Raw genomic sequence first — 14,983 nt, forward strand, 5'->3', positions numbered from 1 at the left:
AGCAATGTCCCTCTGAACATGACTTGTGGCATTTCCTCCAATGATACTAGCAACGTCTCCCTGAACAGGAGTGGTGGCATTTCTTTCAGTGACACTAGCAAGGTCTCCCTGAAGAGGACTGGTAGTATTTCATCCAGAAATACTAGCAAGGTCTCCCTAAACAGGGCTGGTGGCATTTCTTCCAGTGATTCTAGCAAGGTCTCCCTGATTGGGACTGGTGGAATTTCTTCCAGTGATACTAGCAAGGTCTCCCTGAACATGATTTGTGGCATTTCTTCCAGTGATACCAGAAATGTCTCCCTGAACAGGACTGGTGGCATTTCTTCCAGTGATACTAGCAAGGTCTCGCTAAACAGATGGGTGTCATTTCTTCCAGTGATTCCAGCAAGTTTTCTCTGAACAGGACTGGTGGTGTTTCTTGCAAGGTTTACTTGAACAGGACTGGTCGCATTTCTTCCAGTGATACTATCAGGGTCTACTTGAACAGGACTTGTGGCTTTTCTAAAAGTGATACAAGCAAGGTCCCCCTGATCAGTACTGGTGGCATTTCTTCCAGTGATACTGGCAGGTTCTCCCTCACCAGAACTGGTGGTGTTTCTTCCAGTGTTGCTAGCAAGGTCTCCCTGAACAGGAGTGGAGGCCTTTCTTTCAGTGACACTAGCAAGGTCTCCCTGAACAGGACTGGTAGCATTTCTTCCAGGGATACTAGCAAGGTCTCCCTGAACAGGACTGGTGGCATTTCTTCCAGTTATACTAGCAAGATCTCCCTGAACAGGACTGGTACCATTTCTTCCAGTGATACTAGCAAGGTATCTCTGAACAGGGCTGGTGGCATTTATTCCAGTTATACTAGCAAGGTCTCCCTGAGCATGACTGGTAGCATGTGTTCCAGTGACACTAGCAAGGTCTCCCTGAATGGGACAGGTGGAATTTCTTCCAGTGATACTAGCCAGGTCTCTCTGAACAGGACTGGTGGCATTTATTCCAGTTGTTCTAGCAAGGTCTCCCTGAACAGGACTGGTGGCATTTCTTCCAGTTATACTAGCAATGTCCCTTTGAACATGACTTGTGGCATTTCCTCCAATGATACTAGCAACGTCTCCCTAAACAGGGCTGGTGGCATTTCTTCCAGTGATTCTAGCAAGGTCTCCCTGATTGGGACTGGTGGAATTTCTTCCAGTGATACTAGCAAGGTCTCCCTGAACATGATTTGTGGCATTTCTTCCAGTGATACCAGAAATGTCTCCCTGAACAGGACTGGTGGCATTTCTTCCAGTGATACTAGCAAGGTCTCGCTAAACAGATGGGTGGCATTTCTTCCAGTGATTCCAGCAAGTTTTCTCTGAGCAGGACTGGTGGTGTTTCTTGCAAGGTTTACTTGAACAGGACTGGTCGCATTTCTTCCAGTGATACTATCAGGGTCTACTTGAACAGGACTTGTGGCTTTTCTAAAAGTGATACAAGCAAGGTCCCCCTGATCAGTACTGGTGGCATTTCTTCCAGTGATACTGGCAGGTTCTCCCTCACCAGAACTGGTGGTGTTTCTTCCAGTGTTGCTAGCAAGGTTTCCCTGAACATGACTGGGGACATTTCTTCCAGTGATACTAGCAAGGTTTCCCTGAACATGACTGTGGCATTATTTCCAGTGATACTAGCAAGGTCTCCCTGAACAGGACTGGTGGCATTTCTTCCAGTGACACTAGCAATGTCTCCCTCATCAGGACTGGTGGCATTTCTTCCAGTGATACTAGCAAGGTCTCCCAGAACAGACTGGCGGCATTTCTTCCAGTGACACTAGCAAGGTCTCCCTGAAGTGGACTGGTAGGGTTTCTTCTAGTGATACTGGCAAACTCTCCCTGAACAGGACTGGTGGCATTCTTCCTGTGTTACTAGCAAAGTCTCCCTGAATATGACTGTGGCATTTCTTTCAGTGATACTAGCAAGGTTTCTCTGAACGGGACTGGTGGCATTTCTTCCAGTGATACTGGCAAGGTCTCCCTAAACAGGACTGATGGTGTTTCTTCCAATGTTACTTGCAATGTCTCCCTGATGAAATCTTGTGGCATTTCTTCCAGTTATACTAGCAAAGTCTGCCTGAACAGGACTGGTACCATTTCCTCCAATGATACCAGCAAGGTCTCCCTGAACAGGAGTGGTGGCATCTCTTCCAGTGACACTAGCAAGGTCTCCCTGAACAAGACTGGTGGCATTTCTTCCACTGATACTAGCAACGTCTCCCTGAACAGGACTGGTGACATTTCTTCCAGTGAAACTAGCAAGGTCTCTCTGAACAGGACTAGTGGCATTTCTTCCAGTTATACTAGCAAGATCCCCATTAACAGGACTGGTGGCATTTCTTCCGGTGATACTAGTAAGGTCTCCTTGAACAGAACTGGTAGCATTACTTCCAGTGATACTAACAGGGTCTCCTTGAATAGGACTGGTGGCATTTCTTTCAGTGAAACAAGCAAGTTCCCCCAATCAGGTCTGGTGGCATTTCTTCCAGTGATATTAGCAAGGATTCCCTGAACAGAACTGGTGCCATTTCTTCCAATGATACTAGCAAGGTCTCCCGGAACAGGAGTGGTGGCATTTCTTTCAGTGACACTAGCAAGGTCTCCCTGAACAAGACTGGTGGCATTTCTTCCAGTGATACTAGCAAGGTCTCCCTGAATTGGACTGGTGGAATTTCTTCCAGTGATACTAGCCAGGTCTCTCTGAACAGGACTGGTGGCATTTATTCCAGTTATACTAGTAAGGTCGCCCTGAACAGGACTGGTGGCATTTCTTCCAGTTATACTAGCAATGTCCCCCTGAACATGACTTGTGGCATTTCCTCCAATGATACTAGCAACGTCTCCCTGAACAGGAGTGGTGGCATTTCTTTCAGTGACACTAGCAAGGTCTCCCTGAAGAGGACTGGTAGTATTTCCTCCAGAAATACTAGCAAGGTCTCCCTGAACAGGGCTAGTGGCATTTCTTCCAGTGATTCTAACAAGGTCTCCCTGATTGGGACTGGTGGAATTTCTTCCAGTGATACTAGCAAGGTCTCTCTGAACAGGACTGGTGGCTTTTATTCCAGTTGTACTAGCAAGGTCTACCTGAACAGGACTGGTGGCATTTCCTCCAATGATAGTAGCAAGGTCTTCCTGAACAGGAGTGGAGGCATTTCCTTCAGTGACACTAGCAAGGTCTCCCTGAACAGGACTGGTAGCATTTCTTCCAGGGATACTAGCAAGGTCTCCCTGAACAGGACTGGTGGCATTTCTTCCAGTTATACTAGCAAGATCTCCCTGAACAGGACTGGTACCATTTCTTCCAGTGATACTAGCAAGGTATCTCTGAACAGGGCTTGTGGCATTTATTCCAGTTATACTAGCAAGGTCTCCCTGAGCAAGACTGGTAGCATTTGTTCCAGTTATACTAGCATCGGTTCTCTGAACATGACTGGTGGCATTTCCTCCAATGATACTAGCAAGGTCTCCCTGAACAGGAGTGGTGGCATATCTTTCAGTGTCACTAGCAAGGTCTCCCTGAACAGGACTGGTGGCATTTCTTCCAGGGATACTAGCAAGGTCTCCCTGAACAGGCCAGTTTGGCATTTCTTCCAGTGATACAAGCAAGGTCTCCCTGAACAGGACTGATGACATTTCATCCAGTGATGTTAGCAAGGACTCCCTGAACAGGACTGGTGCCATTTCTTCCAATTGTACTAGCAACGTCTCCCTGAACAGGAGTTGTGGCATTTCTTTCAGTGATTCTAGCAAGGTCTCCCTGAACAGGACTGCTGGCATTTCATCCAGTGATATTAGCAAGGTCTCCCTGAACAAGACTGGTGGCATTTCTTCCAATGATACTAGCAACGTCTCCCTGAACAGGAGTGGTGGCACTTCTTTTAGTGACACTAGCAAGGTCTTCCTGAAGAGAACTGGTAGTATTTCTTTCAGGGTTACTAGCAAGGTCTCCCTGAACAGGACTGGTGGCATTTATTCCAGTTATACTAGCAAAGTCTCCCTGAACAGGACTGGTGTCATTTCTTCCAGTTATACTAGCAACGTCTCCCTGAACGTGATTGGTGGCATTTCCTCCAATGATACTAGCAAGGTCTCCCTGAACAGGAGTGGAGGCATTTCTTTCAGTGACACTAGCAATGTCTCCCTGAACAGGACTGGTAGCATTTCTTCCAGGGATACTAGCAAGGTCTCCCTGAACAGGACTGGTGGCATTTCTTCCAGTTATACTAGCAAGATCTCCCTGAACAGGACTGGTACCATTTCTTCCAGTGATACTCGCAAGGTATCTCTGAACAGGGCTGGTGGCATTTATTCCAGTTATACTACCAAGGTCTCCCTGAGCATGACTGGTAGCATGTGTTCCAGTTATACTAGCAACGTCTCCCTGAACATGACGGCTGGCATTTCTTCCAGTGACACTAGCAAAGTCTCCCTGAACAGGACTGGTGCATTTCTTCCAGGGATACTAGCAAGGTCTCCCTGAACAGGACAGGTTGGCATTTCTTCCAGTGAAACATGCAAGGTTTCCCTTAACAGGACAGGTGGGATCTCTTCCAGTGATACTAGCAAAGTCTCCATTAGCAGGACTGGTGGCATTTCTTCGAGTGATACTATCAAGTTCTCCCTGATCAGGACTGTTGGCATCTCTTACAGTGATACTAGCAAGGTCTCCCTCAACAGGACTGGTGAAATTTCCTCCAGTGATACTGGCAAGGTCTCCGTGAACAGAACTGGTTACATTTCTTCCAGTGATATGAGCAAGGACACCCTGAACAGGACTGGTGTCATTTCTTCCAATGATACTAGCAAGGTCGTCCTGAACAGGAATTGTGGTATTTATTCCAGTGATACTAGCAAGGTCTCCCTGAATAGGACTGGTGGCATTTCTTCCAGTTATACAAGCAATGTCTCCCTGATCAGGTCCGGTGGCATTTATTCCAGTGATACTGGCAAGGCCTCCCTGAACATGACTGCAGCATTTCTTCCAGTGATTCTAGCAATGTCTCCCTGAACAGGACTGATGGCAATTCTTCCAGTGATACTAGCAAGGTCTCTCTAAACTGGACTGGTGGCCTTTCTTCCAGTCAAACTTGCAAGTTTTCTCTCAACAGGACTGATGGCATTTCTCACAGTGATACTAGCAATGTCTCCCTGAACAGGACCGGTAGTGTTTCTTCCAGTGATACCAGGAAGGTCTCCCTGAACATGATATGTGGCATTTCTTCCATTGATACTAGCAATGTTTCCCTGAACAGGACTGGTGGTGTTTCTTCCAGTGAGCAGAATGGGTGACATTTCTTCCAGTGATTCCAGCAAGGTTTCCCTGAACTGAACTGGTGGTTGTTCTTCCAGTAATACTAGCAAGGTCTCCCTGAACAAGAATGGGGGCATTTCTTCCAGTGATACTAGCAATGTCTCCCTGAACAGGACTGGTGGCATTTCTTCCAGTGATACTAGCATGGTCTCCCTGAATGGGACTGGTGGAATTGCTTCCAGTGATACTAGCAAGGTCTCTCTGAACAGGACTGGTGGCATTTCTTCCAGTTATACTAGCAAGGTCCCCATGAAAAGGACTGGTGGCATTTCTTCCAGTGATACTAGTAAGGTCTCCTTGAACAGAACTGGTGGCATTTCTTTCAGTGACACTAGTAAGGTCTCCTTGAACAGAACTGGTGACATTTCTTTCAGTGAAACAAGCAAGGTGCCCAAATCAGGTCTGGTGGCATTCCTTCAAGTGATACTGGCAAGGTTTTCCTGAACAGGACTGGTGGCATTTCTTCCAGTGATACAAGCATGGTCTCCCTGAACAGGACAGATGACATTTCATCCAGTGATATTAGCAAGGACTCCCTGAACAGGACTGGTGCCATGCCTTCCAATGATACTAGCAAGGTCTCCCTGAACAGGTGTGGAGGCATTTCTTTCAGTGACACTAGCAAGGTCTCCCTGAACAGGAATGGTAGCATTTCTTCCAGGGATACTAGCAAGGTCTCCCTGAACAGGACTGGTGGCATTTCTTCCAGTTATACTAGCAAGATCTCCCTGAACAGGACTGGTACCATTTCTTCCAGTGATACTAGCAAGGTATCTCTGAACAGGGCTGGTGGCATTTATTCCAGTTATACTAGCAAGGTCTCCCTGAGCAGGACTGGTAGCATTTGTTCCAGTTATACTAGCAACGTCTCCCTGAACATGACGGGTAGCATTTCTTTCAGTGACACTAGCAAAGTCTCCCTGAACAGGACCGGTGGCATTTCTTCCAGGGATACTAGCAAGGTCTCCCTGAACAGGACAGGTGGGATCTCTTCCAGTGATACTAGCAAAGTCTCCATTAGCAGGACTGGTGTCATTTCTTCCAGTGATACTATCAAGTTCTCACTGATCCGGACTGTTGGCATTTCTTCCAGTGATACTATCAATGCCTCCCTCATCAGGACTGTGGCATCTCTTCCAGTGATACTAGCAAGGTCTCCCTCAACAGGACTGGTGAAATTTCCTCCAGTGATACTGGCAAGGTCTCCGTGAACAGAACTTGTTACATTTCTTCCAGTGATATGAGCAAGGACACCCTGAACAGGACTGGTGTCATTTCTTCCAATGATACTAGCAAGGTATCCCTGAACAGGAATGGTGGTGTTTATTCCAGTGATACTAGCAAGGTCTCCCTGAATTTGACTGGTGGCATTTCTTCCAGTTATACAAGCAATGTCTCCCTGATCAGGTCCGGTGGCATTTATTCCAGTGATACTGGCAAGGCTTCCCTGAACATGACTGCAGCATTTCTTCCAGTGATACTAGCAAGGTCTCTCTAAACTGGACTGGTGCCATTTCTTCCAGTCAAACTTGCAAGTTCTCTCTGAACAGGACTGATGGCATTTCTCACAGTGATACTTGCAAGGTCTCCCTCACCAGGAATGGTGGTTTTTCGTCCATTGATACTAGCAAGGTCTCCCTGAACAGGACCGGTAGTGTTTCTTCCAGTGATACTAGGAAGTTCTCCCTGAACATGATTTGTGGCATTTCTTCCATTGATACTAGCAATGTCTCCCTGAACAGGACTGGTGGTGTTTCTTCCAGTGAGCAGAATGGGTGACATTTCTTCCAGTGATTCCAGCAAGGTTTCCCTGAACTGAACTGGTGGTGTTTCTTCCAGTAATACTAGCAAGGTCTCCCTGAACAGGAGTGGTGGCATTTCTTCCAGTGACACTAGCAAGGTCTCCCTGAACAAGAATGGGGGCATTTCTTCCAGTGATATTAGCAATGTCTCCCTGAACAGGACTGGTGGCATTTCTTCCAGTGATACTAGCATGGTCTCCCTGAATGGGACTGGTGGAATTGCTTCCAGTGATACTAGCAAGGTCTCTCTGAACAGGACTGGTGGCATTTCTTCCAGTTATACTAGAAAGGTCCCCATGAAAAGGACTGGTGGCATTTCTTCCAGTGACACTAGTAAGGTCTCCTTGAACAGAACTGGTGGCATTTCTTTCAATGAAACAAGCAAGGTCCCCAAATCAGGTCTGGTGGCATTCCATCAAGTGATACTGGCAAGGTTTTCCTGAACAGGACTGGTGGCATTTCTTCCAGTGATACAAGCATGGTCTCCCTGAACAGGAATGATGACATTTCATCCAGTGATATTAGCAAGGACACCCTGAACAGGACTGGTGGCATTTCTTCCAATGATACTAGCAAGGTCTCCCTGAACAGGAATGGTGGTGTTTATTCCAGTGATACTAGCAAGGTCTCCCTGAATAGGACTGGTGGCATTTCTTCCAGTTATACAAGCAATGTCTCCCTGATCAGGTCCGGGGGCATTTATTCCAGTGATTCTGGCAAGGCTTCCCTAAACATGACTGCAGCATTTCTTCCAGTGATACTAGCAATGTCTCCCTGAACAGGACTCGTGGCGTTTTTTCTGTGTGAGAAGGATGGGTGGCATTTCTTCCAGTGATTCCAGCAAGGTTTCCCTGAACCGGAGTGGTGGTGTTTCTTCCAGTAATACTAGCTAGGTCTCCCTGAACAGGAGTGGTGGCATTTCTTCCAGTGACACTAGCAAGGTCTCCCTGAACAAGACATGTGTCATTTCTTCCAGTGATACTAGCAAGGTCTCCCTCATCAGGACTGTGGCATCTCTAACAGTGATACTAGCAAGGTCTCCCTCAACAAGACTGGGGACATTTCCTCCACTGATACTGGCAAGGTCTCCCTGAACAGGACTGGTTCCATTTCTTCCAGTGATATGAGCAAGGTCTCCTTGAATAGGACTGGTGGCATTTCTTCCAATGGTACTAGCAAGGTCTCCCTGAACAGGAATGGTGGTGTTTATTCCAGTGATACTAGCAAGGTTTCCCTGAATAGGACTGGTGGCATTTCTTCCAGTTATACAAGCAATGTCTCCCTGATCAGGTCCGGTGGCATTTATTCCAGTGATACTGACAAGGCCTCCCTAAACATGACTGCAGCATTTCTTCCAGTGATACTAGCAATGTCTCCCTGAACAGGTCTGGTGGCGTTTCTTCCAGTGAGCAGGATGGAAGGCATTTATTCCAGTGATTCCAGCAAGGTTTCCCTGAACCGAACTGGTGGTGTTTCTTCCAGTAATACTAGCAAGGTCTCCCTGAACAGGAGTGGTGGCATTTCTTCCAGTGACACTAGCAAGGTCTCCCTGAACAAGACTGGTGGCATTTCTTCCAGTGATACTAGCAAGGTCTCCCTGAACAGGACTGGTGGCATTTCGGCAAGTGATATTAGCAAGGTCTCCCTGAACAGGACCGATAGTGTTTCTTCCTGTGATACTAGTAAGGTTTCCCTGAACATGATTTGTGGCATTTCTTCCAGTGATACTAGCAATGTCTACCTGAACAGGACTGGTGGCGTTTCTTCCAGTGAGCAGGATGGGTCGCATTTCTTCCAGTGATTCCAGCAAGGTTTCCCTGAACCGAACTGGTGGTGTTTCTTCCATTAATACTAGCAAGGTCTCCCTGAACAGGAGTGGTGGCATTTCTTCCAGTGACACTAGCAAGGTCTCCTGAACAAGACAGGTGGCATTTCTTCCAGTGATCCTAGCAAGGTCTCCCTCATCAGGACTGTGGCATCTCTAACAGTGATACTAGCAAGGTCTCCCTCAACAAGACTAGGGAAATTTCCTCCAGTGATACTGGCAAGGTCTCCCTGAACAGGACTGGTTCCATTTCTTCCAGTGATATGAGCAAGGACTCCTTGAACAGGACTGGTGACATTTCTTCCAATGATACCAGCAAGGTCTCCCTGAACAGGAATGGTGGTGTTTATTCCAGTGATACTAGCAAGGTCTCCCTGAGTAGGACTGGTGGCATTTCTTCCAGTTATACAAGCAATGACTCCCTGATCAGGTCCGGTGGCATTTATTCCAGTGATACTGGCAAGGCCTCCATGAACATGACTGCAGCATTTCTTCCAGTGATACTAGCAATGTCTCCCTGAACAGGATTTGTGGCGTTTCTTCCAGTGAGCAGGATGGGTGGCATTTCTTCCAGTGATTCCAGAAAGGTTCCCCTGAACCGGACTGGTGGTGTTTCTTCCAGTAATACTAGCAAGGTCTCCCTGAACAGGAGTGGTGGCATTTCTTCCAGTGATACTAACAAGGTCTCCCTGAACAAGACTGGTGGCATTTCTACAAGTGATACTAGCAAGGTCTCCCTCAACAGGACAGGTGGCATTTCTTCCAGTGATACTAGCAAGGTCTCCCTGAACAGGACCGGTAGTGTTTCTTCCAGTGATACTAGCAAGGTCTCCCTGAACATGATTTGTGGCATTTCTTCCAGTGATACTAGCAATGACTCCCTGAACATGACTGGTGGTGTTTTTTCCAGTGAGCAGGATGGGTGAAATTTCTTCCAGTGATTCCAGCAAGGTTTCCCTGAACCGGACTGGTGGTGTTTCTTCCAGTAATACTAGCAAGGTCTCCCTGAACAGGAGTGGTGGCATTTCTTCCAGTGACACTAGCAAGGTCTCCCTGAAAAGGACTGGTGGCATTTCTTACAGTGATACTAGCAAGTTCTCACTGAATGGGATTGGCAGAATTTCTTCCAGTGATACTAGCAAGGTCTCTCTGAACAGGACTGGGGGCATTTCTTCCAGTTATACTAGCAAGGTCCCCATGAACAGGACTGGTGGCATTTCTTCCAGTGATACTAGTAAGGTCTCCTTGAACAGAACTGGTGGCATTTCTTCCAGTGATACTAACAAGGTCTCCTTGAATAGGACTGGTGGCATTTCTTTCAGTGAAACAAGCAAGGTCCCCAAATCAGGTCTGGTGGCATTCCTTCAAGTGATACTGGCAAGGTTTTCCTGAACAGGACTGGTGGCATTTCTTCCAGTGATACTAGCAATGTCTACCTGAACAGGACTGGTGGCGTTTCTTCCAGTGAGCAGGATGTGTTGCATTTCTTCCAGTGATTCCAGCAAGGTTTCCCTGAACCGCACTGGTGGTGTTTCTTCCATTAATACTAGCAGTGTCTCCCTGAACAGGAGTGGTGGCATTTCTTCCAGTGACACTAGCAAGGTCTCCTGAACAAGACAGGTGGCATTTCTTCCAGTGATCCTAGCAAGGTCTCCCTCATCAGGACTGTGGCATCTCTAACAGTGATACTAGCAAGGTCTCCCTCAACAAGACTAGGGAAATTTCCTCCAGTGATACTGGCACGGTCTCCCTGAACAGGACTGGTTCCATTTCTTCCAGTGATATGAGCAAGACTCCTTGAACAGGACTGGTGACATTTCTTCCAATGATACCAGCAAGGTCTCCCTGAACAGGAATGGTGGTGTTTATTCCAGTGATACTAGCAAGGTCTCCCTGAGTAGGACTGGTGGCATTTCTTCCAGTTATACAAGCAATGACTCCCTGATCAGGTCCGGTGGCATTTATTCCAGTGATACTGGCAAGGCCTCCATGAACATGACTGCAGCATTTCTTCCAGTGATACTAGCAATGTCTCCCTGAACAGGATTTGTGGCGTTTCTTCCTTTGAGCAGGATGGGTGGCATTTCTTCCAGTGATTCCAGAAAGGTTCCCCTGAACCGGACTGGTGGTGTTTCTTCCAGTAATACTAGCAAGGTCTACCTGAACAGGAGTGGTGGCATTTCTTCCAGTGATACTAACAAGGTCTCCCTGAACAAGACTGGTGGCATTTCTTCAAGTGATACTAGCAAGGTCTCCCTCAACAGGACAGGTGGCATTTCTTCCAGTGATACTAGCAAGGTCTCCCTGAACAGGACCGGTAGTGTTTCTTCCAGTGATACTAGCAAGGTCTCCCTGAACATGATTTGTGGCATTTCTTCCAGTGATACTAGCAATGTCTCCCTGAACATGACTGGTGGCGTTTCTTCCAGTGAGCAGGATGGGTGAAATTTCTTCCAGTGATTCCAGCAAGGTTTCCCTGAACCGGACTGGTGGTGTTTCTTCCAGTAATACTAGCAAGGTCTCCCTGAACAGGAGTGGTGGCATTTCTTCCAGTGACACTAGCAAGGTCTCCCTGAACAGGACTGGTGGCATTTCTTACAGTGATACTAGCAAGTTCTCACTGAATGGGATTGGCAGACTTTCTTCCAGTGATACTAGCAAGGTCTCTCTGAACAGGACTGGGGGCATTTCTTCCAGTTATACTAGCAAGGTCCCCATGAACAGGACTGGTGGCATTTCTTCCAGTGATACTAGTAAGGTCTCCTTGAACAGAACTGGTGGCATTTCTTCCAGTGATACTAACAAGGTCTCCTTGAATAGGACTGGTGGCATTTCTTTCAGTGAAACAAGCAAGGTCCCCAAATCAGGTCTGGTGGCATTCCTTCAAGTGATACTGGCAAGGTTTTCCTGAACATGACTGGTGGCATTTCTTTCAGTGATACAAGCAAGGTCTCCCTGAACAGGACTGATGACATTTCATCCAGTGATATTAGCAAGGACTCCCTGAACAGGACTGGTGGCATTTATTCAGTGATACAAGCAATGTTTGCTTGAACAGGACTGATGACATTTCATCCTGTGATATTAGCAAGGACTCCCTGAACAGGGCTGGTGCCATGTCTTCCAGTGACACTAGCAAGGTCTCCCTGAACAGGAGTGGGCGCATTTCTTTCAGTGACACAAGCAGGGTCTACTTGAACAAGACAGGTGGCATTTCTTCCAGTGATACTAGCAAGTTCTCCCTGAACAGGACTGGTGGCATTTCTTCCAGTGATTCTAGCAAGGTCTCCCTGAATGGGACTGGTGGTTTTTCTTCCAGTGATACTAGCAAGGTCTCCCTGAACAGGAGTGGAGGCATTCCTTTCAGTGACACTGGCAAGGTCTCCCTGAACAGGACTGGTATAATTTCTTCCAGGGATACTAGCGAGGTCTCCCTGAACAGGAATGGTGGCATTTCTTCCAGTTATACTAGCAAGATCTCCCTGAACAGGACTGGTACCATTTCTTCCAGTGATACCAGCAAGGTATCTCTGAACAGGGCTGGTGGCATTTATTCCAGTTATACTGGAAATGTCTCCCTCAATAGGACTGGTAGCATTTGTTCCAGTTATACTAGCAACGTCTTCCTGAACATGACTGGTGGCATTTCCTCCAATGATACTAGCAAGGTCTCCCTGAACAGGAGTGGTGGCATTTCTTTCAGTGACACTAGCAAGGTCTCCCTGAACAGGACTGGTGGCATTTATTCCAGGGATACTAGCAAGGTCTCCCTGAAAAGGACAGGTTGGCATTTCTTCCAGTGAAACTTGCAAGGTTTCCCTTAACAGGACTGGTGGGATCTCTTCCAGTAATACTAGCAAGGTCTCCCTGAACAGGAGTGGTGGCATTTCTTTCAGTGAAACAAGCAAGGTCCCCAAATCAGGTCTGGTGGCATTTCTTACAGTGATACTAGCAAGTTCTCACTGAATGGGATTGGCAGACTTTCTTCCAGTGATACTAGCAAGGTCTCTCTGAACAGGACTGGGGGCATTTCTTCCAGTTATACTAGCAAGGTCCCCATGAACAGGACTGGTGGCATTTCTTCCAGTGATACTAGTAAGGTCTCCTTGAACAGAACTGGTGGCATTTCTTCCAGTGATACTAACAAGGTCTCCTTGAATAGGACTGGTGGCATTTCTTTCAGTGAAACAAGCAAGGTCCCCAAATCAGGTCTGGTGGCATTCCTTCAAGTGATACTGGCAAGGTTTTCCTGAACAGGACTGGTGGCATTTCTTTCAGTGATACAAGCAAGGTCTCCCTGAACAGGACTGATGACATTTCATCCAGTGATATTAGCAAGGACTCCCTGAACAGGACTGGTGGCATTTATTCAGTGATACAAGCAATGTTTGCTTGAACAGGACTGATGACATTTCATCCTGTGATATTAGCAAGGACTCCCTGAACAGGGCTGGTGCCATGTCTTCCAGTGACACTAGCAAGGTCTCCCTGAACAGGAGTGGGCGCATTTCTTTCAGTGACACAAGCAGGGTCTACTTGAACAAGACAGGTGGCATTTCTTCCAGTGATACTAGCAAGTTCTCCCTGAACAGGACTGGTGGCATTTCTTCCAGTGATTCTAGCAAGGTCTCCCTGAATGGGACTGGTGGGATTTCTTCCAGTGATACTAGCAAGGTCTCCCTGAACAGGAGTGGAGGCATTCCTTTCAGTGACACTGGCAAGGTCTCCCTGAACAGGACTGGTATAATTTCTTCCAGGGATACTAGCGAGGTCTCCCTGAACAGGAATGGTGGCATTTCTTCCAGTTATACTAGCAAGATCTCCCTGAACAGGACTGGTACCATTTCTTCCAGTGATACCAGCAAGGTATCTCTGAACAGGGCTGGTGGCATTTATTCCAGTTATACTGGAAATGTCTCCCTCAATAGGACTGGTAGCATTTGTTCCAGTTATACTAGCAACGTCTTCCTGAACATGACTGGTGGCATTTCCTCCAATGATACTAGCAAGGTCTCCCTGAACAGGAGTGGTGGCATTTCTTTCAGTGACACTAGCAAGGTCTCCCTGAACAGGACTGGTGGCATTTATTCCAGGGATACTAGCAAGGTCTCCCTGAAAAGGACAGGTTGGCATTTCTTCCAGTGAAACTTGCAAGGTTTCCCTTAACAGGACTGGTGGGATCTCTTCCAGTGATACTAACAAGGTCTCCTTGAATAGGACTGGTGGCATTTCTTTCAGTGAAACAAGCAAGGTCCCCAAATCAGGTCTGGTGGCATTCCTTCAAGTGATACTGGCAAGGTTTTCCTGAACAGGACTGGTGGCATTTCTTTCAGTGATACAAGCAAGGTCTCCCTGAACAGGACTGATGACATTTCATCCAGTGATATTAGCAAGGACTCCCTGAACAGGACTGGTGAAATTTCCTCCAGTGATACTGACAAGGTCTCCCTGAATGGGACTGGTTCCATTTCTTCCAGTGACACTAGCAAGGTCTCCCTGAACTGGACTGGTAGCATTTCTTCTAGTTATACTGGCAAACTCTCCCTGAACAGGACTGGTGGCATTCTTCCAGTGTTACTAACAAAGTCTCCTTGAACATGCCTGTGGCATTTCTTTCAGTGATACTAGCAAGGTTTCCCTGAACAGGCTGGTGGCATTCCTTCCAGTGATACTGGGAAATTCTCCCTGAACAGAACTGGTGGCTTTCTGCCAGTGTTACTGGCAAAGTCTCCCTGAACATGACTGTGGCATTTCTTCCAGTTATACTAGCAAATTCTCCCTGAACAGGACTGGTGGCATTTCCTTCAATGATACCAGAAAGGTCTCCCTGAACAGGAGTGGTGGCATTTCTTCCAGTGACACTAGCAAGCTCTCCCTGAACAGGACTGGTGACATTTCTTCCAGTGATACTAGCAAGGTCTCTCTGAACAGGACTGGTGGCTTTTCCAGTTTTACTATCAATGTCCCCATGAACAGGACTGGTGGCATTTCTTCCAGTGATACTAGTAAGGTCTCCTTGAACAGAACT

General features: G+C 47.1%; 1 protein-coding gene across 1 annotated transcript in view; it reads right to left on the reverse strand.

The window, feature by feature from the left end:
• Positions 1-12,842, reverse strand: part of LOC138528249 (mucin-4-like) — a 124,745-nt gene extending 111,903 nt beyond the window's left edge. The window contains exon 1 of the mRNA XM_069639701.1: positions 12,150-12,842. Coding sequence (XP_069495802.1) covers positions 12,150-12,842 — 693 coding nt within the window. The remainder of the gene's footprint in view (positions 1-12,149) is intronic.
• Positions 12,843-14,983: the final 2,141 nt, after the last annotated feature.

Source organism: Ambystoma mexicanum, chromosome 7q (genome assembly GCF_040938575.1).
Source record: "Ambystoma mexicanum isolate Mex_15411 chromosome 7q, UKY_AmexF1_1, whole genome shotgun sequence".
NCBI lineage: Eukaryota > Metazoa > Chordata > Amphibia > Caudata > Ambystomatidae > Ambystoma > Ambystoma mexicanum.